This window comes from Camellia sinensis, chromosome 8, assembly GCF_055761805.1.
Source record: "Camellia sinensis isolate YWXY chromosome 8, ASM5576180v1, whole genome shotgun sequence".
NCBI classification, from domain to species: Eukaryota; Viridiplantae; Streptophyta; class Magnoliopsida; order Ericales; family Theaceae; genus Camellia; species Camellia sinensis.
Window position 1 is genome coordinate 173,686,238 of NC_138968.1, and position 23,976 is coordinate 173,710,213.

Below are 23,976 nucleotides of genomic sequence, written 5' to 3' on the forward strand. Positions count from 1 at the left end.
TGAATAATGTTTAAAAATAAAGCTTTTTTCAGTTGACAACAAACCTCAAATAAGCATGCAAATGAGGCTAAGAGAAGGATCAAAATAATGCTTAAAAGAGGGAAAAGTGATTACCCTTGAAGCTCAGCAAAAACCAGCAACTTCTGGACCAAAAAAACTCAACCTTTGAGACCTCTCAAGACCCTCCAAGAACTCAGTAACAATGGTGGAGGTGTTAGGCTATGAGGTGTGGTGCAAAGGGCTAAGAATAACACACTCTTTGGGGCCAAAATGTAGAGATATAGAGAGAGATATGTTTTTTGCCTTAGACAAAAATCTGAACCTGATATAAGGAGAGGGAGGCCCTCTCTTATAGAGGAGCAAAGGTTCAAGCTTCCTCAAGAAGCTAGAGCAAAGGTTCAAGCTTCCTTAAGAAGCTAAAGCAAGGGTGCAAATCCGCTATACACGTGTATAGAGGATCCAGTCTGTGCCTTCAGCTGGCACAGCTGGCATGCACTCAGATAGACAAAACAGGAGGAATCTGGCCGACCAGTTAAGGTGGTCGGCCGACCACTTCCCCTGGTCAACTGACCAGGGCAAGTGGTCTCCCACACAAAAACTGGTCAGTGGCTCTATTTGGTTGTCTCCACTTTGAAAGCAAGCTAGTGGTGTGGTGGGAGACCAGCAAATGTGGCCCAAAGACCAAGAAAACCAGCTTCCCAACAAGAAAATCAGCTGGCGGAGGAGAAAGTGGCCTCCAAGGAGAAAAGGTAGTCTCCCACCCTTGTACCACCTCCTAAACAAGGAAAACAAGGTTCATGCCAAAAATGAACCAACACGGATGCAAAACGAGAGTTCGGGGCGCAAAACGCGTGGCCGGGTGCCCCGAAAACTAGCTGTTGAGCACCAAAAGTGGCATACGGCCACAAAAGTGGTCTCCTGGACCACAGTGTCCCTCTAGACGGAGGAAACAAGGTGTGTCCCAAAAACCATGCCAAACGGAGAATGTTAAGCAGTCCCGAGCCGAGGCGCACGGCCGACGGCCTCGAAAACTGGAAACTAGTCTCCAAATGGGAACAGTGGCCTACGACCATGAAAAGTAGTCTATGACCACTAAGAGATGGTCTACAAGACCTCTCCCTCCCTTCGGGAAGAGAAAACAAGACCTGGTCTGCAAACCGAGTCAAAGAACAAAAAAGTTCCGAGGCCCGGAGGCAAGGCTCTCAGTCGAGAACTCCGAAACTTCAGAATGAGTACAACATGCGCAATCACCGAGTGCTCAATCGATGACGTCTGAGTCTTAAGGTCAGTCAAAAATGGGGTGTCTACAGTCACTCTCACAATTCAAGAGTGTTGCAAGAAGGCCACTAAGCTTGCTCCTACTACGAGGGTCAAAGACTGGTGACAAGACCCTATCAACTCGGTTCCCCAGAAAGTGAAAACAATCACCACCTGAGGTGCAAACTGTAACTCTCTGATGATAATAATCTATCACAGCTCGGTACGAAAATAGCCAGTCCATGCCTAGAATGACATCAAAACTTGACATGTGTAGCAATACAAAAGCAAATGGAAGTCGATGCCCTGCAACTTCTATCTCACAATCATGACACCCCTGGTCTAAATCAATCATATCCCCAACAGGTGACTCTACTCTGAGCAGAGACGCTAATTGTGTCACCTCTAACCCCAATGCAAAAACAAATACAATAGATATAAATGAATGAGGTGCACCCGTGTCTATCAATACGTTAGCCAAAGTATTGCACACAACAAAAATACCTCGCACAACTGAGGTTCCCGGTAACTGCTCTGGCGCGGTAACAGCATACACACACCCCTGTGGCCCTTGGTGAACTTGCTCCTTCCTTGGAGCATAGGCCTGATGTACTGATTGACCCGAAGTGGCTCCCTGATTGGTTTGTGAAGTCTGAACTGAATGAGCCTGCTGGTGACTCTGAGTCTGCCTCGATCTCGATGCACCAGATGTGCCTCCCAATTGTGGGCAAGTCCTTTTCATGTCCCCGGCTGACCACACTGAAAACAATTAAACCACTGTCCCCTATTCTGGGACTGACTCTGAGATTGACTAGGTGGTGGTGGTAACATCAAATGCCCTCCTCCCTTTTGCGGACATGCAAAGGCTTTGTGACCCAGTTGGCCACACTTGAAACAAGAAAAGCCACTCTGTGTGCTCTCTCCCAGGCCCGAACTAGGCAAAGGAAAAGTAGATCTAGACTGTTGTGGTTGGGACTGGAATGGAAAGTTGCCCCTGCTTCTCTTATTCTGCCTAAAGTCTACTTGTGGTTCTTTGCCCCTAGACCTTGAAACCCGGAGTCTCTCCTCCTCAACCTACACTGTAGTCTCTACATGTGCCGCTGCCTCCACAAGACGAGCATACTTTCAGATCATGTTTCCGGCAACTTTGAACAAGATCTTCGTTCTCAACTTTTTCTCAAACTCTATACAACGGCATTCTATCGTTGCCACTAATTCCTGTGCAAACCGGGACAAACTCGAAAAAGCAGCCTCAAACTCGGCCATGGACATGTTATGTTACTTGAGGTCCATAAACTCTTGCCTCAATCTCTCCCTAGCAGTGGGAGGTAAATACTTATCCTGGAAAGCAATCACAAATGCTTTCCATGTTGGCTCTATGCTACCTTTAGCGTACTTCCACCATTGCCCCGCATTCCCTTTTAGGTGGTAACTAGCTAGGGTCACCCTTAGTTCACTATCCTCAATGTGAAGCATCTCGAATGTCTTCACTGTTTGCGTGAGCCACTCATCTGCTTTCTTGGGCTCGGGACCACCGAGGAACTCATCTAGTTTGGCCCCGCAAAAATTCCCGAGTAAGGAAACTAGACCTTGCCTCTATGGTATTCTCTCGGGCTTGGTTATCAGCCCTCAACATGTTCATAGCCCCAGCTATCTCTTGGGCTAGGGTCCTCATTGCAGTTTGACCCGCTTGTTCTAGTTGTTCGGCCATATTCACTTGGCTTGACCCTTTTGCACCGGAACCTCTTGGACCGATACTTCATGCACACCCCGGCGAGCCCTACCACGTCTCCCGCCTCTACCACCCCGGTTCTGACCTCTTCCTGACATCCTATAAAGGACAATAGAAATAATTTAGCATTCTAACCATATATGCCTATAACTTGCCTTACACACTTAACTACAAAAACTTTATATTTTTCTTCCACAATATAGACAAGTTAAGTTGACTCCACATAAGCACTTAGTCATGTAAACACATACGGATTATCCTTTTATGATGGAATTTGTCCCATGAAAAACCAAGAATTCTTAGTAGAACGAGTGTTGATCAAGTACTCTTCTAAAAAGACCTTAATGAATTTAACAGGCGTAAACTACATCCCAAAAGTTAAATTCCATACCCATATAGCCACATAAACATGTTATCACAAAATCACGAAAAATTTAACATTTTCCTATCATGCAACATGAACCTAATGTGGTAAAACCACCACTTCCCATGAGCTCCAAGTATTCGAACTCGGTAGCTCTGATACCAAGTTGTAACGCCCCAATTTTTCAGGCCCAAATGATAATACTATAATCATGGTTCTTTAAAGTAAAATTGAAAGTAAATCTTCACGCTTGCAATACATGATACAAATAATCCTCATGTGATAATACATTCACCTCAAATCCAGATGACATGAACAAATAAATACCCTCATGGGTTTACAAGTTTCCAAGGCTTAGGCCCGGTTACACAAATCGGTTATTCAAACCATACAAATATAGCCCTTGGCTTACAAAACAGAGTCACGCAAAGTGAGAGCATTGTACTCCAAACACACACATTTCCACACCTTCAGTTGGGCGGAATCACCACATCTTTTCTTGTACAATAATCCCGTAGGGTGAGCATAAAGCTCAGTAGAAAATTCTTAACAAACTATATACATTTTATACAAGTCTCAAAAGATGTATGCATATGCCATGCTCTGTCTTTTTGCAAATAAATTACATCTTCCTCTTTTGAAAATCATCCTGCTTAATGATGCGATGCAATTCCATTGTTCAAAACTTAACAATTTCATTCAATGGGCGGTAAATACAATTCTGGTAATGCTTAGGTCGGTGTCTGCAAGTAGACTATACAAGTACTACCAGATTGTCATTTTTACTAGTATTAACCGGAAGGCTCGACACCTATTCGCGCGACTTTCTGGTCTTTCACCAAGGACACTCAGGCCAACTTAATCAATTTCGTCTACACCACCTATCAAGACTCACCACCGTATTTACCCCAAAACCATTTCATGAAAGCCCGTTTCTAAACATTCTTTTCTCAATGCAAGGTTTTCAAATCAACATTCAAACCTCAATGTAACCAAATGAATTGATATGCTAATGCAACAATAACCAATACAATACAACAATTCTTCTATTTCCAATTCTTCCACACAATTCTACCATTGTGATCAAAATTACCATTTCTCCTTTCCATGCAATTTCACAAGATGAATAAATATACATTTATTTCAATTCATCCGAGGAATAACATATCTTCCATATTTCGAGCATTTTTAACAAATTAGCCATTTCAAGACTAAATCAACATTTTAAATAACAATTTTCAAAATGAACAACAACTCTCATATTTCTCAAAATTTATCATCTATACAATATAAACAAGAAATTTTCCAAACATCACTTATTTTGGGCATCCAAAATAAATATAACAATATCAACCATGGATTTTCAACTTCTTTTTAAAAAATCCCCAATTTCTAGGTTTTCTGACCAAAACCATCCATCTTCAAACATTTGAGAAAAATCTCACCAAAATCCTTTTTCTTCAATCAACATAGTTCAAAACCCTTAATTTCTATTTTTAAGGAAACTAGAAAGTAAACCCACTTTGAAAAATTGCTCATCTTCTTGAATCAACTACCCATTTTCAAAGCAAATCAAAGGATGATTTCAAAATCATCTAGATCTTGCAAAAACATATATATAACTCAAAGAAAATCCCTACATCAAGTATGAAGAACAAATGAATTGAAAATTCCAAAATCAACGATGATGAAACTCGATCTCCACCACACACAACGTAGCTCTCGCCTAGACAACCAGCTTTGATGAAGAACTTGGATCTAAATCCCAATGGATTTGGAGAAATCAAAGATCTTGTGAGGTTTTTGGTAGGAAATGTAGAGAGAAGGGAGAAGAAATGTTTTTAGAGAGAGAGAGTAATACACAATCAACCCAAAGAGAGGAGAAAATGAGAAATTTCGGATCTCACCTAACTTCCTGCACGTGCGGAGCCTCTTCCTGCACGTGCGACGCGGGTTCCCGTACGTGCGGCACTCACCCCTGCACGTGCTGCCTCCTTGCCTCGCACCTCACCTCGCACCTACCTTTTTAGCAGTGTGTTTCAACCCCCTACCCTGTTTTCGGCACGTGCAGCCCTGGTCCTCAGCTCGAAATGCTCTCGGTTAAACTCCCAACACTCCAGACCGACCGAACGGACAAGCAACTTCGAATGCGTTTTTCATTTTTGTTTTGAGAGGCGTTGCCCCTCAGCCCCTCCAAGGGGCACTGCCCCCTGGACCCCCGCCAGGGCGCTGCCCTTGGACCCGCTAAGAGGCGCTGCCCCTTGGACCCCCGCGAGCTGACCGGGCAGCTCGACCCCCAACCGGCCCAGTCAAAGTGGCAAAACATAAAAGGAGGATCGAAACTGGGATCGCTACAGTTATGAGATGTGGTTATGATTCATGTGGATAGTAGTTATGAGATATGTGATATTTGTTATGATCAAAGTGGTGTTGGTAATGAGATATGTGATTATAGTTATGAAATATGTGATATTAGTTATGAACAAAATGGTGTTGGTTATGATATGTGGTTATGAAATATGTGATATTAGTTATGAACAAAATGGTGTTGGTTATGACATGTGGTTATGACTAAGTTATGATCAATTTGATTATAGTTATGAAGAAATATGATTTTGGCTCATAACTATAAAAAGTGACCTGTTTAGAATGTCGCTTTTAATGATGTGGCTCAATCTTAGCTATTGATTTTCTATATACCATACATTTTTTGAGCAAAATGCACTATAGACTTTCCCATGAAAAATAGGATTTAGTTGTCTATATTGAAACTTGATAGGACTTCACAGTAATCTTAAGAGCAAAATAGGACTTATTGATTATTTTCCCTTTCTTTTATTAATATAGTAAAAAAAAAAATCATTTTTACTTTATATCCTATTTTTTCTTCTTTTATTTTTCTTTATCTTACTGCTTTTTACATCCGTAATGGTATGCTATTGCTCAACGCCTTGACAATTCTTCTCAAGTATGCTACATTGTCATGCTCCTAGCCTTTTTTGGTAAGAAATAAAAATATATATGATCATAAAAGGAATTTTTGCCTTTTTTTTTTTCCATCTTCTAGGTTCATTAATTATTGCCTTGTTGACCCTACCATCTTAGAAAAAGTAAGCAAAATCTGTTTTATTTGTCTGTTAAACTACAAGCTTTATCTTTCCTAATTTGACTATAACAATTGTAGCCTCTATTTGCAGTTGTTTTTAACATGTTATAGAAGAGTAAATTTTGCTTCTGTAAAATAATTTGTCAGCCTATATGCTATCCTTTCTTATAAAGCTTAGTGTGACCTTCTATTTGCCTGAGAAGTACTGTTATTTCATTTTTTATTTATTTATTTTTTAAATATGGTTTACACACTTTAAATTGTTATTATTTTTTCTATTGTGTTGCAGATCCAAAATCATCTGGTGATCCCAAGTTTATGGAGGCATATGGTAACACAGATCTTCTAATTGCTGTTATGCTATGTTTTAGAGTTAATGTCATACTTCCCCTATGTAGCTTACAAATCTATTGCGTCCTCTGCGTTATGGGGTAATAATTTTTCACTGTTGTAGAATTGGATTTTATCTTGATGAGTCCATTTGCTTTTAATTATTTCTATGGAAGTAATACTCTCATTCTGCATGGACATCAAATATTGCAAATAAGTGGTCTATCATTATATTTTACCACCTCTATCCTGGCTTAGAATTTGTTGGTTCTCTTCCTAAATCACATGCTTTTTAATTTTTGGTCAGCCCTTTTCATCTAGAAGCCGTTTAAAGTAAACTTCTTTTAATTGAATTCTAGTTTCTTCCATTGTTACTCTTGTTGTTGCTACTTATAGCATATAAAGTATTAGAGGCCTTGTATCTAGATATGCATTGCCTATGTTTGAACTGCCAATATTGGATTCATGTTAGCAATAAGCATAATTTGTTCCAAATCCAGTTCACTTGATTTAGGGCCTCAAAATATAGTTTGTGCATCTCCACTGTGTTGTCAAAGAAAATAGAAGAATTCATTGTATAACTAATTTCAGCTCTCATATTCTTGGGGGGTGGAAATAATTTTTGAAAATTCAAAATTATATTTTTTGGTGTTTTTTTTATTTTATTTATCAAGCTACTCTGTTAATATGCTAATAAGTCCCTTGTTTGGTTATGGTATAGATGTATTTGTCCCAAGATGGAGGTTGCTGAATTTGTTCATAGCAGTGACAGATTTTCTTGTTGGAAATAAGCTCTCTGGCAAATTTGTAGCAACTCTTTCTTGCTAGAAATAAGCTTCATAGAGATTATAACAGATTGAGGACATTTCCAGTGCTTTCATAATCAAATTAAACATTTTCATTATTTAATTTGTGCCCGCTGTCAAAGACTCTTTCATTAGCCACAAATGCTCATTATTATATTTCCAAACTTGTAATGATTTGCCCTACTTACAATGAAATACATATTGATGGGTTTTTGTTTTTTTATTCATTATTCTAATTTCGTGCTGTTATATTTTTGGTTATTTTTCCCCCCTTTGATAAGCCCAATAGACTATAAACTTCCAGGCAATAGATTTTTTTTAATGGTAAATAATCACTTCAACCAAGCAATCATAATGTTAAATTTTTCTCACATATCTGCATCCCTTTCTGTGCTAAGGATCTTTCTGGTGGTGCTATGAACAATACTGATCTTGCATAGTTTCAAGTGGTGCTTCAGTACAATGTTCTCCCTGTATTTAGATTCTAAATTTACAATTTCAAAGATTTGATGATCTAATAAAACTTAGTTGATCAAAATCCTTTCAAGTTACATTAACCTATCAAAATTGTTATGTTGATAATTGCTTAAATCTCTCTTTCATTTCTTAAACATGTTCGATTTCTCCCATTTTTGCATTGAATTCAAGTATTTGATGATTCGAAGCCCCAATTCATTTCGTAATGACTCGAGAAAATGAGTTTTCCATGGCTACACAATAGACATTTTGATTTGTCCGCTAATATCTCTCTATGTAGAGGCTTGTTCACATGTTCGCTGATATGACTTGGCAGGTTGGGATAATGCTTGACAATGCCCAAAATGGAATTTATGGAGAGGTAGCCTCTATTCTTCCTTACTATTTTCCCTCTTCTTTTTTTTTTCTTTCTTTTATATATATATATATATATATATATGCTATGTGTTTTGAATCACTTGCGATTGTAAGGATGTATTCTTCTAAATCCAGGGAGGTTGTGTTTGATTTGTGGTTGAATTAGTTTGTTACTATGTCAGAAAACAAGGCATCATTATTTTTGGTTTCTTTTTCTTTGAACCACAAGAAGCCATGTCTAATGCTTCCAAAGTTCTAATATTGTCATGCACTCCATATATTTTGAAAAATAAAATGGAAGAGAAGTTTTATTGTTTAAAGTTGGCCAACATAACTCAAAGCATGAAATAAAACTATACGTCGTTTCTAGTTGAATGCTAAGAACTACAATATATAGGTGTCTAGGTTTGTAGAGACCAACCGGTGGGAGATGTTGAGGGCATGCTTTTGAGTCTGTACAGGGACAAGTGGCCTCCTTTGTCTAGCCTAACATTCTACTAGTGGGAAAATGTCAATTGTAAGTGGAGCCTAATTAACGACTTGATTTAGTCAAAATTACAAATTAATTGAAGTAAATTACTTAAGTCCAACGCAAGTTCTATTTTCTTTTGTTAGCTACAAAGAAACAATATTATTAAAATAGATTAAAATAAGTACAAAAGGGATACAAATGAGGACAAGTCCTTCGAAAAGAAACATAAAATACAAAAACTACAAATCCGTAATCACAAATAGAACTCAAATCACCAAATTTTTAGATGTTTTTTGAAAAAAATTTCTTTCCAACCAAATTACCCAAACCACACAATTCCAAAGCCCTTAGGTTTTGTTGTTAAGGCTAAACCCTCTAAAATCAATTTCCAACATTTAAACTCAAGAGGAAGGTAGAACCCAACCCAACTCGATTAATTGCATTAATTCCACCACAAAGACAAAGCTAAACGATAATGCAAAAGCAAATTATCACAACTCTCCTCATGCCTTCTACACACAACGCACCATTGAGAAAGTATAAACAATTAGGTCCCTTTATTAAAACATGCCATTAGTGTTGAGTCTTTCATGAACCAAGGTTCATAAAAAAATCTTTAAATCATCGAAGCTTATGAAAAAAGGATTTACAAGAGAATATGCCAAATGAATAAATGGACCATGAACATTTGTCAGTTGCCTCAAACCTCAAAGAGATGCCCTCAAGAGTCAATAACAACGAAGCAAGGCCATTGGCCTCATATAATTAAGATTTCTAAAAATTTAGAAATTCCAAGCAATCAGAATGGAATAAAAAGAAATCGTGGATGCAGTAGACATTATGAGATCAAGATAAACGATACGATCAAGGAAAATAATGGTGCAAAAGAAACCTCCCATATCCAAATATCTTCCTTTTTTTTTAAACAACCAAAGATGAAATTTATTGATAATAATCAAGCAAAAACATTAACAAAATCAATAAAAAGACAGAGAACAGTTGGTAAGGTACCAACCCAGAAGAAAGCATAGAACAGCTAAACTCTCTTAACACCATACAAGTAGCCCCGAACAGAACAAAACCAGTAAAGAATAGAACCTTCCCATGATAGATGCAACCAGCCCTGCATAATTCAGATGACAACCCCAACTCCATCCCAGCAGTAGCCCAGAGCAACTTTAATGATAAAGATGAACAACATCCCTGAACAGCAACCCGTGACATAACCCAATAACAGAACCAGCTCAATCTCAGCAGCCCAAAACAGATCTACTCCCCAAACTCAATCTTATTTGCCTCAGATTGGTTAAAAAGTCTTGTACAGAGAAATGAAAATCCTTGAATCTTTGTTTGAGCCACAGTGCAACTCGGATTTTAATCAACTCACACAGGTCCACTAACTGAGGCATAGCAGATTCGAAAATGCACTCATTCCTAAGCTTCCACAGAGACCATAGGACAGCCAAGTGAATGACCTTCCATATCCATTTTTCTTTCCTGTTCTAATTCACACAGTCCCACCAGTGAAGTATATCTTCGACTGAACCTGGAAGAGCCCCCTGCAACTCCCACCAATCCATCATAGCAACCCAAACCTTCCATGCAAAATAGTAATGCAACAAGACATGAATGGAAGATTCAGGCTCAGCTTTACAGAAAACACACAGAGCAGAAGCATTAGCTTGAATCACTCCAATTTGCTGTAGAAATTCAGCTGACTTAACTTTGTTTTTCCATGCTAGCCAACAGAAAAATTGAACCATTAGAGGGGCAAATGAGGTCCAAACAAACTTATAAGAAATAAGAGAGGGACTAAGGAAGTCAATTTCATTTTTATAAACAGAGAAGACAGAGAATAGGCCAGATCCTTCAGCCAACCAGACTATTTTGTCCTCCAGAACAGAACATGGATCAGGTGCAGAAACCAAGAGCAACTTGAGCTGTAACGCCCTCAAAATGAACCCATTACATATTTATCACTGACATGCAATATTTAAAGAAAACAATTCATCATCTCATTCATCAGAGTATTTCTAAATAAAAGCATTACATGTAACATCAAATTAAATGCCCTACGGGCTTACATCTTTCCAAGCCAACACTTGGACACAAAAATATGAGTTCTAACTCAAATACAAGTAAAGCCCTAGGCTCGAATGTTTACATGTACTATCAAATCAAAACAACTAACTGAAGATAGTCTTCAAAATCCAAAAGTCAAATCCTTCCAAGCTAAGTCCTTGGAGGTAGCTTATCACCTGAACCTGAAAATGATGTTCCCATATAGGGTGAGCCACAGCCTAGTAGAAATATACTAAACCAAATATAAGCATTGAATAAAGCAATAGCATTCAATAGATGGTTAACCAAGATAATCAATTATAACTTAATACAGTCTCATGACACTAATGTCAATGACATGTTTCAATTCCCACTATTATCAATATGGTTCAGAACTAGGCCAAACTTACAACAGTGAACTATATATCATATTCACATTACTTCCAATGTCAACAACACAGATGAGACTCAGGTTCATATCAAACACTTCATACTTCCCATTTGATACACATTGTAGTGTTGTATCAACAACATGTAAAAACACTTCAATATAATAAGCACACATAATAGTGATGCTAATGGAGTCCATCCCCTATCTCCTCCCAAACAAAATCCGATTTAGAGGTCCATCCCCTATCTTCCCCTAAACCGTGGAGTACATCCCCTATCTCCTCCCAAACAATATGCATATGCAATGCTCAATCAATACAAGTATTTTCTGTATTAATTCAATAGTCTAAATTTTATGACTTAAACAAATAGATTAGTTTCAATTTTTCCTAATCCACATGCAATGTCTACAACAAACACGACTATCCTCCACCGATAGCCCAAAACAGTTATTTCTAGACTGGAAATAAATATATCAACAATTCAATAGGCGAGTGATTTAAAATTATCCAACTACGCCATTTAATCAATGAATTCCTCAATTTCATGAATTTAACCAAATTCCCCAATTTCCTTAAATTAATTAAACAAATTAATTTATTAATACAACTAGGGTTTTTTTCCAAAATTACCAAAGTACTCCCAACATATCAAAATACCAAAACTTAGGACAAAACTTATAAGATGGAGTAGGAAATCCCTACCTCGAAGAAAATAACCCAAATGGAGAAGACGGAGATGAAGACCCAAATTCCAAAGTGCTCCAAACCACCAAACGTTCAGATTAAATGGAAGCCCTTGACTCACTCTATCTTTTTAATAAAGGACTAAGGTTAGATACTCACCCTAGGTAGATCAATTCTTAGAGAGAAGACAGGTTCAGAGAGAGAGAGAGAGAGAGAGACTCTCAAGGGGCGGTTTTTTTTTTTAAAGTTAAGAAAGAAAAGTAGGTCAAAAAGTGACCCAAAAAGTGAAATCTCGGACTGATGTAGTCGACTCCCCACTCGAGCGTCCAAACTCCCGCTCGAGCGTCGAATACGCACTCCCAGTACTTTTTGCAGAACCAGGTCCTCGCTCGAGCGTCCAACTCCCCGCTCGAGCGGCACTCACACATTTCCGCTCGAGCGTCCAATCCCACGCTCGAGCGTCCAACCCTGCACAGGAAATACTGGATGGGTGATAATCCCGCTCGAGCACCAAACCCCCCGCTCGGGCGGACAAGCAACAAAAGAAACCCCGCTCGAGCGTCAAACTCCCGCTCGAGCGGACAGGTCAAAATCTGGGCAACTAGTTTTGGCATCTAAACTCAACCGACCTGTAACAGACCCGCCCAACACATCCTATAACTCAAATACAAACAGATTAAAGGACAACAACAACCAATATATAATGACAGGATCCACGAAACCTAAGTCCGGATACAATAATCTAAAGGGAAAAGACCGGGGTCGCTATAACCTCCCCTCCTTAAAAGAATTTCGTCCCCGAAATTAAGCATAAGGTTTCGAAAACAAGTTTTTTTTTTTTTTTTTTTTTCAAATTCCAACAATATGATAACTCAAAATAAACAACCTGACCCAACAACGGCCATTTCATCTCTTATCAAGAGGCATTTCACAATATGTAAAATAACATATATTTCCACTTGCATTAATACTATGCAATTTTCTTTCAATTTCAACAATTTTCAATATATTCAACATATGCAATGTTCCATTAAACTTCCATTTCGGGACAAGTTCCAAAATATTTCCATTAACCAAAACATTCTCAATGTTTTACAGCTTAAGACATATATAAAGCTCTAAAGCTCAACAATATTACAAATCGATAAACATGTCCGGATATTTCTCGCGAACTTCCAACTCACGTTCCCAAGTGGCTTCCTCCACCCCGTGATATTTCCACAAAACTTTTACCAAAGGAATGGTCTTGCCTCGCAAGACTTGATCCCGCCTATCCAAGACCCGAACCGGTCTCTCCTCATACGAGGCATCCTCATCTACCTCTAAATCGGTCCAATCCAATACATGTGATGGATCTGGCTCATACTTCCGAAGCATACTCACATGAAACACGTCATGAACTCCGGACAACTGCGGCGGTAAAGCTAACCGATAAGCAACCTCGCCAATCCTCTCAAGGATCTCAAAAGGACCAATAAACCGAGGGGATAAGTTCCCACTCTTCCCAAACCTCATCAAGCCTTGCCTAGGTGATATCTTCAAAAAGACATGATCACCTACCTCAAACGCCAAAGGCCTCCTCCTACGGTCGGCATAACTCCTTTGGCGACTCTGGGCTGTAACAAGCCTCCTACGGATAAGCTCAACCTTCTCCGTCGTCTCCCTAACCAACTCCGGACCCAACAAAGGTGCATCACCCACCTCGGCCCAACAAATTGGAGACCTACACGGTCGGCCATACAAGGCCTCAAATGGTGCCATACCGATACTAGACTGAAAGCTGTTGTTGTAGGCAAACTCCACCAATGGTAAGTGCCTCTCCCACGTCCCACTAAAGTCAAGGACACAACCCCGAAGCATATCCTCAAGGATCTGAATAGTACGCTCGGACTGCCTGTCAGTTTGCGGATGATAAGCCGTACTAAAGGTCAACTTGGTGCCCAAGGCACTCTGCAAACTCTGCCACAACCTAGCAGTAAAATGAGGATCTCTATCCGAGACGATCGTCACTGGGACCCCGTGCAATCTCACTATGTCCCGAATATACAAGTCGGCAAGATGGTCTACCGAATCTCTTACGCGTATAGGAATGAAGTGCGCCGACTTAGTCAACCGGTCCACAACCACCCAAATGGCGTCACTACCCCGCTGAGTCCTCGGAAGGCCTACAACGAAGTCCATAGTGACATGCTCCCACTTCCACTCGGCAATAGGGAAGGGTTGTAACAAACCCGCTGGCCTCTGATGCTCGGCCTTCACTTGCTGACAAGTAAGGCACTTAGACACGAAAGCTGCCACATCTCTCTTCATACCCCGCCACCAAAACTGGCGACCCAAATCCCGATACATCTTAGTGCCTCCCGGATGCACCGCAAGGCGTGAATGATGAAACTCTCGGAGTACCTCCTCTCGACAAGACTCCGGCACAAACAGACGGTCTCGGTATCTCACACTGAGGTCGGGATACACCGTCAAACCCTTCTCAACCTTCCCACCGGAAATCTTCTCACAGAGGGATTCTACCTCAAGGTCACCCCCCTGAGCCTCTAACACTCGAGTCACAAGTGTAGGTTGTGCAACAACAGAAAACAAGGCCGCAGCCTCAACGGATTCGCCCAGAAGTAAATCGAACTCCCCAAGTGCACTCAACATCTCCCATTCCCGGATGGCTATACTAGCTATGTCACCAACAGATTTCCTGCTAAGGGCATCGGCCACCACATTGGCCTTCCCCGGATGATAATGCAACTCGAAGTCATAATCCTCAATAAACTCCATCCACCTCCTCTGCCTCAAGTTCAAGTCTTTCTGTGTAAATAGATATTTCAAACTCTTATGATCCGAGAATACCTCGAACCTCTCACCATAAAGATAATGCCTCCAAATCTTCAAGGCAAATATCACAGCTGCTAACTCTAAATCATGCGTAGGGTAATTCTTCTCGTGAATTTTCAATTGACGTGAGCCATAGGCAACTACTTTCCCTTCTTGCATCAACACACAACCCAGACTCTCTCGTGAGGTGTCACAATAGACTGCATAACCCAACCCCCTCTCCGGAATAATCAAGACTGGAGCAGTGGTCAGTCTAACTTTCAACTCCTGGAACGACTTTTCACAAGTCTCACTCCATACAAACTTGACTCCCTTCCGAGTCAAACTAGTCAAAGGTGAAGCTAACCTGGAGAAATCCTTCACAAACCGGCGATAATACCCAGCTAACCCCAGAAAACTGCGGATCTCAAACACACTCTTAGGCTGTGCCCAATCTTGCACTGCCTCAGTCTTGGATGTATCAACAGACTCTCCTTCCCCAGAAACTACATGGCCTAAGAACTTAACCTCTTCTAGCCAGAACTCACACTTCCCAAACTTAGCATAAAGCTTATGGGCTCTAAGTAACTCAAGCACCATTCTCAAGTGTTCCTTGTGCTTCTCCTCAGAAGGTGAATAGATAAGGATGTCATCCACGAAGACGACTACAAAACGATCTAAAAATTCCCGGAATATCCGGTTCATCAAATCCATAAATACTGCCGGTGCATTGGTGAGCCCAAATGGCATCACCAAAAACTCATAGTGGCCATACCGCGTACGGAATGCCGTCTTCGGAATATCCTCCTCCCTGACTCTCAACTGATGATAACCCGATCTCAAGTCTATCTTCGAAAAACAACGGGAACCCTTCAACTGATCGAACAGATCATCTATACGAGGCATAGGGTACTTGTTCTTAACCGTAGCCTGATTCAATTTCCGGTAATCTATACAAAGTCTCAAAGCACCACCTTTCTTTTTAACAAAGAGGGCCGGTGCTCCCATGGCGAAACACTAGGACGTATAAAGCCCTTATCTAGCAACTCCTGGAGTTGGATCTTCAACTCAACTAACTCAGCTGGGGCAAAACGATAAGGTGCCATAGAAATCGACGCCGTGCCGGGTACTAAGTCAATAGAGAACTCAATCTCTCTGTGAGGTGGCAAACCAACAAGGTCCTCGGGAAAAATGTCCGAGTACTCACAAACCACTCTTGGCAACACAGTCTGAGTCTCATTACACTCACCACTTTCAAAGCTAGCAAGTAGACCACTAAGCTCACTTCGCCCTCGCGAATCATACCCCGGTGGCAAAACACTACCAACCCGGTCCCCCAGAAAATGAAAACACTCCCCGCTCACGGTACAACAAGTGACCCTCTGGCGGTAGCAATCAATTACGGCCCGGTATGACGATAACCAGTCCATACCCAAAATAACATCAAAGCCCTTCATGGGCATAACTACAAAAGGAAACGGAAGTCTATGATCGGCGACCTCTATATCACAACCCCTGACACCTTGTTTCAAGATTAATTCACCTCCTAGAGGTGACACTACACAAATAGGGGATGCTAACTGTGCTAACTCCAACTCCAAAACAGATGCAAATGCAGCAGACACAAAGGAATGAGATGCACCCGTATCAATCAAAACACTAGCAACCGAGTTACAAAACAAGAAGGTACCTCTCACAACCGATGGTACCGGCACAAGATCCTGCGCGGTAACAGCGTACACGTGCCCAGAAGACCTCTGATCAACCTGCTCACCCCTAGGAGCATAAGATTGCTGCACCGACTGGGACGATGAAGCCCCTTGATTGGCCCTCGAGGCCTGACCCGACTGAGCTGGCTGATGACCCTGAATCTGCCTCAAACCAGATGTACCAGGTGTGCCACCCAACTGCGGGCAATACCTCTTCATATGCCCTGGCTGACCACACTGATAACACGAGAGTGGCTGGCCTCTACCTTGACTCTGGCTTTGAGATCGAGCCGAAGATGATGCTGCTCTCTGCACTCCTCCCCTCTGAGGACAAACTGGAGACTTGTGGCCCAGCTGGCCACACTTGAAATAGGTAATGTCCCCCTGACTGCCTTTCCCCGAGCTAGCACTCGGCACAGGAAAAGTTGATCTAGAAAAACTACCCTGAGACTGCTGAGGATTAAAACCCTTCTGTCTTCTACCATCACTCTGACCATCCTGACTCCTCTTGGAGCCCTTCTGTCCTTCCTCCTCCTCTGCATCATGATTTCCATGTGGGCTGCAGCATCAACCAAACGCCCATAATCCCGAATCATAGTTCCCCCAATTCGCAGCTTCAGGCCACGCCTCAACTTCTTCTCAAACTTGATACAACGTCGTTCCTCAGACGCTACCAACTCAGGTGCAAACCTGGACAAGCTAGTAAATGCAGCCTCAAACTCGGCCACTGAAGAACTCGACTGCTTAAGCTGGCAGAACTGGTCTCTCAGCTTCTTCCTAACTGCTGGAGATAAGAACCTCTCCTGGAAAGCATTCACAAAAGCCTCCCATGTACCTCCTATATGACCCTTAGTGAACTTCCACCACTGACCCGCATCCCCCTTCAGCTGGAAAGATGCCAAGGTCACTTTCAACCCCTCGTCTTCGATGCCAAGCATCTCAAACGTCTTCGTTGTCTGTTCGAGCCATTCATCTGCCTTAAGTGGCTCTTTAGGATCACCCACAAATTCATCCGGGTTAGACCGGAAGAACTCCCTCTTCAGAAAGGAAGGTCCTGCATCCGCAACAACAACCCGCGATTGATTCTCAGCTCTGAGAATGCCTACTGACTCCCTGAATGCCCCTGCTATCTCTCGGGCTAGAGCGCCCATAGCCTGCTGGCCTACTGGCTCAGCCACATTGGCCTGGCCAACTCCCTCCTGTACTGCCGGAACCTCCTCTGGCACAGGCACCTCCTGCCTACCCGCGCCCTCGTCCTCGTCCTGACATCCTAATAAAGGAAACAAAGACGTTAGCACATTAATAAATGTGCCGAAGCTAAACACTTGCGTCCTAATGCATTGGACAACAATAATTCATTCCACGTAAGCACATAATCACATAAGCACCTACGAATTTCATTCCTGGATGATAATAGTCCCGAAGCGTTACTATAGTTCCGGTTGGAAGCAGCATTGATCAAGTGCCTTTCCAACAAGACTACTAGAAACTCAAGGGTCCAATTAACATCCTAGAAACTACGTTCCATACCCACATAATCACATAAACATGTTATCATATAAGCATATAACATTTCACTAAGTCTCTATCAAACGAGACGAACCCATTGTGATACTAATCACTTCCCACGTACCCAAAGTATTCAAACCCGGTACGCTCTGATACCAAATTGTAACGCCCTCAAAATGAACCCATTACATATTTATCACTGACATGCAATATTTAAAGAAAACAATTCATCATCTCATTCATCAGAGTATTTCTAAATAAAAGCATTACATGTAACATCAAATTAAATGCCCTACGGGCTTACATCTTTCCAAGCCAACACTTGGACACAAAAATATGAGTTCTAACTCAAATACAAGTAAAGCCCTAGGCTTGAATGTTTACATGTACTATCAAATCAAAACAACTAACTGAAGATAGTCTTCAAAATCCAAAAGTCAAATCCTTCCAAGCTAAGTCCTTGGAGGTAGCTTATCACCTGAACCTGAAAATGATGTTCCCATATAGGGTGAGCCACAGCCTAGTAGAAATATACTAAACCAAATATAAGCATTGAATAAAGCAATAGCATTCAATAGATGGTTAACCAAGATAATCAATTATAACTTAATACAGTCTCATGACACTAGTGTCAATGACATGTTTCAATTCCCACTATTATCAATATGGTTCAGAACCAGGCCAAACTTACAACAGTGAACTATATATCATATTCACATTACTTCCAATGTCAACAACACAGATGAGACTCAGGCTCATATCAAACACTTCATACTTCCCATTTGATACACATTGTAGTGTTGTATTAACAACATGTAAAAACACTTCAATATAATAAGCACACATAATAGTGATGCTAATGGAGTCCATCCCCTATCTCCTCCCAAAGAAAATCCGGTTTAGAGGTCCATCCCCTATCTTCCCCTAAACCGTGGAGTACATCCCCTATCTCTTCCCAAACAATATGCATATGCAATGCTCAATCAATACAAGTATTTTCTGTATTAATTCAATAGTCTAAATTTTATGACTTAAACAAATAGATTAGTTTCAATTTTTCCTAATCCACATGCAATGTCTACAACAAACACGATTATCCTCCACCGATAGCCCAAAACAGTTATTTCTAGACTGGAAATAAATATATCAACAATTCAATAGGCGAGTGATTTAAAATTATCCAACTACGCCATTTAATCAATGAATTCCTCAATTTCATGAATTTAACCAAATTCCCCAATTTCCTTAAATTAATTAAACAAATTAATTTATTAATACAACTAGGGTTTTTTTCCAAAATTACCAAAGTACTCCCAACATATCAAAATACCAAAACTTAGGACAAAACTTATAAGATGGAGTAGGAAATCCCTACCTCGAAGAAAATAACCCAAATGGAGAAGACGGAGATGAAGACCCAAATTCCAAAGTGCTCCAAACCACCAAGCGTTCAGATTAAATGGAAGCCCTTGACTCACTCTATCTTTTTAATAAAGGACTAAGGTTAGATACTCACCCTAGGTAGATCAATTCTTAGAGAGAAGACAGGTTCACAGAGAGAGAGAGAGAGAGAGAGAGAGAGAGAGAGACTCTCAAGGGGCGGTTTTTTTTTTTAAAGTTAAGAAAGAAAAGTAGGTCAAAAAGTGACCCAAAAAGTGAAATCTCGGACTGATGTAGTCGACTCCCCACTCGAGCGTCCAAACTCCCGCTCGAGCGTCGAATACACACTCCCAGTACTTTTTGCAGAACCAAGTCCCCGCTCGAGCGTCCAACTCCCCGCTCGAGCGGTACTCACACATTTCCGCTCGAGCGTCCAATCCCACGCTCGAGCGTCCAACCCTGCACAGGAAATACTGGATGGGTGATAATCCCGCTCGAGCACCAAACCCCCCGCTCGAGCGGACAAGCAACAAAAGAAACCCCGCTCGAGCGTCAAACTCCCGCTCGAGCGGACAAGTCAAAATCTGGGCAACTAGTTTTGGCATCTAAACTCAACCGACCTGTAACAGACCCGCCCAACACATCCTATATCTCAAATACAAAGAGATTAAAGGACAACAACAACCAATATATAATGACAGGATCCACGAAACCTAAGTCCGGATACAATAATCTAAAGGGAAAAGACCGGGGTCGCTATATGAGCCTACAAACTTCTCTCTCTTTCCACTCATACAATCTTCTTCTGAATTGAAAGTTTCAAGCCCCTGAATGTACCCTTCTGTCATGCATTGATCTCAAGGTTTCCTCTTTCTCCAACACTAATCTGTAAAGAATTGGAAAATCATCTTTCAAGCAAGAATTGCTGCACCATTTATCCTTCCAGAAGATGGTTCTATTACCATCCCCTACCTGGATATGAACATTATTAAGATAGAACACCATCAGACTATTCCTCCTCTCTGGTATAGATATGATACCTTTCCATACACAAGAGAACCTGCTGCTAGGGAAAGAAGAGGGAAACCAGCTGTTTTCATCCATATTATACTTGCTGCAGATAATTTTCCTCCACAAAGCATCTTTCTCTGAGCCAAATCTCCACCACCATTTTAGTAGCATACAATCATTAACCAGCCTAACTCTCCTAATACCTAATCCCCCCTACTTCACATTTTTTGTTAAATCATTCCATTTAACCAAGTGAATTGGTTTTCTTGATTTTGACCTTCCCCAAAGGAAAGTAGCTTGTAGCTTCTCAAATTCTCTAGCTACCCCTACAGGCATTTTAAATAAAGATAGATAAAACATAGGCAGCGCAGAGGACACAGATTTTAGAAGAGTGAGCCTTCCTGAGAAATATAGCAGCTTCCTTTTCCAACATGCAAGTCTGCTTCTGACTTTATCAAGAACATGCTTCCAAGTTGACTTCTTATTTGGGTTAGCTCCCAAAGGCAGCCCCAAATACTTCAAAGGGAAAGCCTTGGGTTGACAATGTAATCTTGCTGCAAATGTGGATAAAAACTCCTCAGTAACATTAACCTCACACACCAGACTCTTATGATAGTTTATTTTCAGCCCAGAGATCAATTCAAAACACCTCAAGGCCCTCTTAATATTGCACACCTCCATTTCCTCAGCTTTGCAAAACAAAATGGAATCATCGGCAAATTGTAGATGCGTTAGCAACACTCCACTAGAACCCACCTTCACCCCTTTAATCAGACCATGCTGCTGTGCTCTTGACATAAGAATATTGAGGCCCTCAGCAGCTATGTTGAACAAGAATGGAGATAGAGGGTCACCTTGCCTGAAGCCCTTTTGAGGGAAAAACTCCTCTATTGGTGACCTATTGACTAACACAGAGAGTTTGGCAGAGGAGACACATTCTTTTATCCAACTAATCCATTTTGCTCCAAACCCAAAATTCAAGAGCATTGATGATAAATAGCACCAATTAACAAAATCAAAGGCCTTTTCAAAATCCAGCTTGATAATCACACCCCTCCTTTTGGTTTTTCACCAACCATCCACTATTTCATTAGCAATTAAAATACTATCCAAGATGTTTCTGCCACCAATGAAAGCTGATTGTGCATCACTGATGATGTGAGAAAGCACTATTTTTAGTTTGCTTGCCAGAACTTTTGCTAAGACTTTATATACCGAACCAACAAGGCTTATAGGTCTATAGGCACCAAGCCCAACAGCATTTTCAACCTTAGGAATTAGAGAGATAAAAGAGCTATTAAGCCCCAAGACCAACTTACCATTCCTATGAAAGTCCTTAAAGAACTGCAACAAGTCAGATTTCAATAAGTTCCAAAATTTTTGGAAGTAAGACAAGTTAAAGCCATCTGGGCTAGGGGCCTTATTACCGTCACAGTCCTTCACAGCAGCCCTGATTTCTTCCTCTAAAAATACAGCTTCCAATCTTTCAAATCGAGGCAGGCAAGAATAGATTTAAATTGACCACCAAGCTTGGGTCTACATCTCCAATCCTCTGTGAATTGTTTACTGAAGTGGTCAAAGACTACTTCCCTAACCTGAGCAGGGTCTTCATACAGCACATTCCCCATAGAAATTGAAGAGATCTCATTTCTACTTTGCCTACTCTTGGCCACCACATGAAAAAATCTGGTATTTCTATTCCCTTTCAAATTCTAATTGAGCCTTGATTTTTGCAACCACAACCACTCGATCATTCTGCTTAATCTCCATACTTGATCTCTGACTACACCTCTTCTGACTTTCTCTGAATTGTCTAGATCTCTAGACTCCGCAGATAAATCCAAACGATGCAATTCCTCTTTTGCTTCCTTTAACTGCACATTTACGCACCCAAATTCCTCTTTATGCCATTTCTTTAATTCTACCTTCAATAATTTAAGCTTTTTTTGAAGTACAAACCTAACCCATCCTTCAACTTCAGTCTCTTTCCATACCCTCTCCATAAAAGCTGGAAAACTTGGGTGTAGACTCAAAGCATCAATTACTCTAAACGGTTTAGGACCCCAGTCTCGGTCATCTTCCATTAACAACAAAGGGCAGTGATCAGAAATGAGCCTTGGGAGACCCCACAGTTTTAAATTGAACACCTTCAGCCATTGAGGATCAACTAGCACCTTGTCTATTCTACTCCACTTTTTCACCTGCTAGTGAGTTACACCAGGTATATTTTCTGCCAAGTAAAGGCAGATCCTGCACTTCACATTTGTCAATAAAATCAATGAACTCTCTCATTCCTTTATCTCTTCTAATGCAGCCTTTTGTTTCACCAATGCTTTTAATTTCATTAAAGTCACAACATAAACACCATGGGTTAGGAAACTCCCTCTTGAGCTTAATCAAGTAATCCCACAGCTTTCCCCTAATACACACTTCATTTGGTGCATAAATATTAAGAATTATATAATTGAAAGAAGAAAATAGAGTACCTGAGAGCAAAATGAATCTTCTATTACCACAACATTCCTTAAGTAGAAATACGTCTGGATCCCAAATGCAGAGTAATCCCCCAACTAGGCCTTCAGAATCCACCGCCAAAAATTCCATCTTATTTCTTGCCCACATTGCTTGCACTTCCTTTTCAACTACTGCAGGTTTTTTGGTTTCCTGAAGAAAAGCTACATCAACATTTCTATCCTTCAGAATTTTCCTTATCTTCCCCTTCTTTTCTTGCCTACCTATTCCTCTAATGTTCCAAGATAGGATCTTCATGGAATATAAAGAAACACCTTTGAGCCTCCTACAATGTATACCTGTTAGGCTACTGCACCCTCACCACTGACCATCCGACCTATATCTTTAACTTCAAGGTCCACAATCTTTTTCAGAACTTCAGCTTCCTGACTATTCATTTCTACACCCAACACTTTACCCATCTGCAAGCAAGCTTGTGCCTCATCCAGGATTCCTTAAACAAATATTTCTCCCATTACCCATATTGAAGTGAATAAAGAAGCTAAACCAAGCCAAACCATGAGAAATTAATTTCCAAAGGAGCATTAGTTGAGGTAGAAGACATGACTAAATACAAAAGCAATTGGGTTGAATTGCGTCAAGAGAGAACCAAAGACTAGACAGAGAGCGTGACATGAGCATATATCTATCCATGTTTGATTTCTTTGCATTGCGTTGATATCTGCATATAAAATGTGAAATAAGAAGAAATTTTATTGGGTTAGAAGATGCCATCAAATGTTTTATTTGACTGGTTTTGAAATGAAATTGTTGATTCTTGAATTAAATCATACTTTCTATTATCTGTGGAGTCATCATCTGCTGGTTCAATCTCCTCTATGCTACAATATAGCGACCCTGGTCTTTTCCCATTCGGTTGTTGTATCCGGACTTATGTTCCGTAGACCCCGTTGTTATATAATTGTTGTTGTTGTCCTTTAATTTCTTATTTTTGAGTTATAGGATATGTTGGGCAGGTTTGAAACAGGTTGGTTGTGTTTGGA

The 23,976-nt window shown here is 40.7% G+C and overlaps 2 protein-coding genes across 2 annotated transcripts in view; both read right to left on the minus strand.

Annotated features, from left to right (window-relative positions):
- LOC145798302 (uncharacterized) overlaps positions 1-21,259 on the minus strand; it is a 51,923-nt gene extending 30,664 nt beyond the window's left edge. Inside the window, exons 1-3 of the mRNA XM_082885813.1 lie at positions 20,711-21,259; positions 20,491-20,598; positions 20,288-20,422 (exon numbers count right to left, since the gene is read on the minus strand). Of these exons, the coding sequence (XP_082741939.1) occupies positions 20,288-20,422; positions 20,491-20,598; positions 20,711-21,259 (792 nt within the window). The remainder of the gene's footprint in view (positions 1-20,287; positions 20,423-20,490; positions 20,599-20,710) is intronic.
- A 1,386-nt stretch (positions 21,260-22,645) lies between these two features.
- On the minus strand, positions 22,646-23,394 carry LOC145798303 (uncharacterized). Its single transcript, XM_082885814.1, has 2 exons — positions 23,302-23,394; positions 22,646-23,224 (listed from the first exon to the last, which is right to left on the minus strand). The coding sequence occupies exons 1-2, from the start codon at positions 23,392-23,394 to the stop codon at positions 22,646-22,648; spliced, it is 672 nt and encodes a 223-aa protein (XP_082741940.1).
- Positions 23,395-23,976: the final 582 nt, after the last annotated feature.

Excerpts from the sequence above, each read along its gene's own strand:
- LOC145798303 (XM_082885814.1), bottom strand. The coding sequence starts at position 23,394 with ATGGGTAAAGTGTTGGGTGTAGAAATGAATAGTCAGGAAGCTGAAGTT. Across the intron at positions 23,225-23,301 it reads TTAAAGATATAGGTCGGATG|ATCCTATCTTGGAACATTAG; the intron begins GTCAGTGGTGAG and ends TATTCCATGAAG.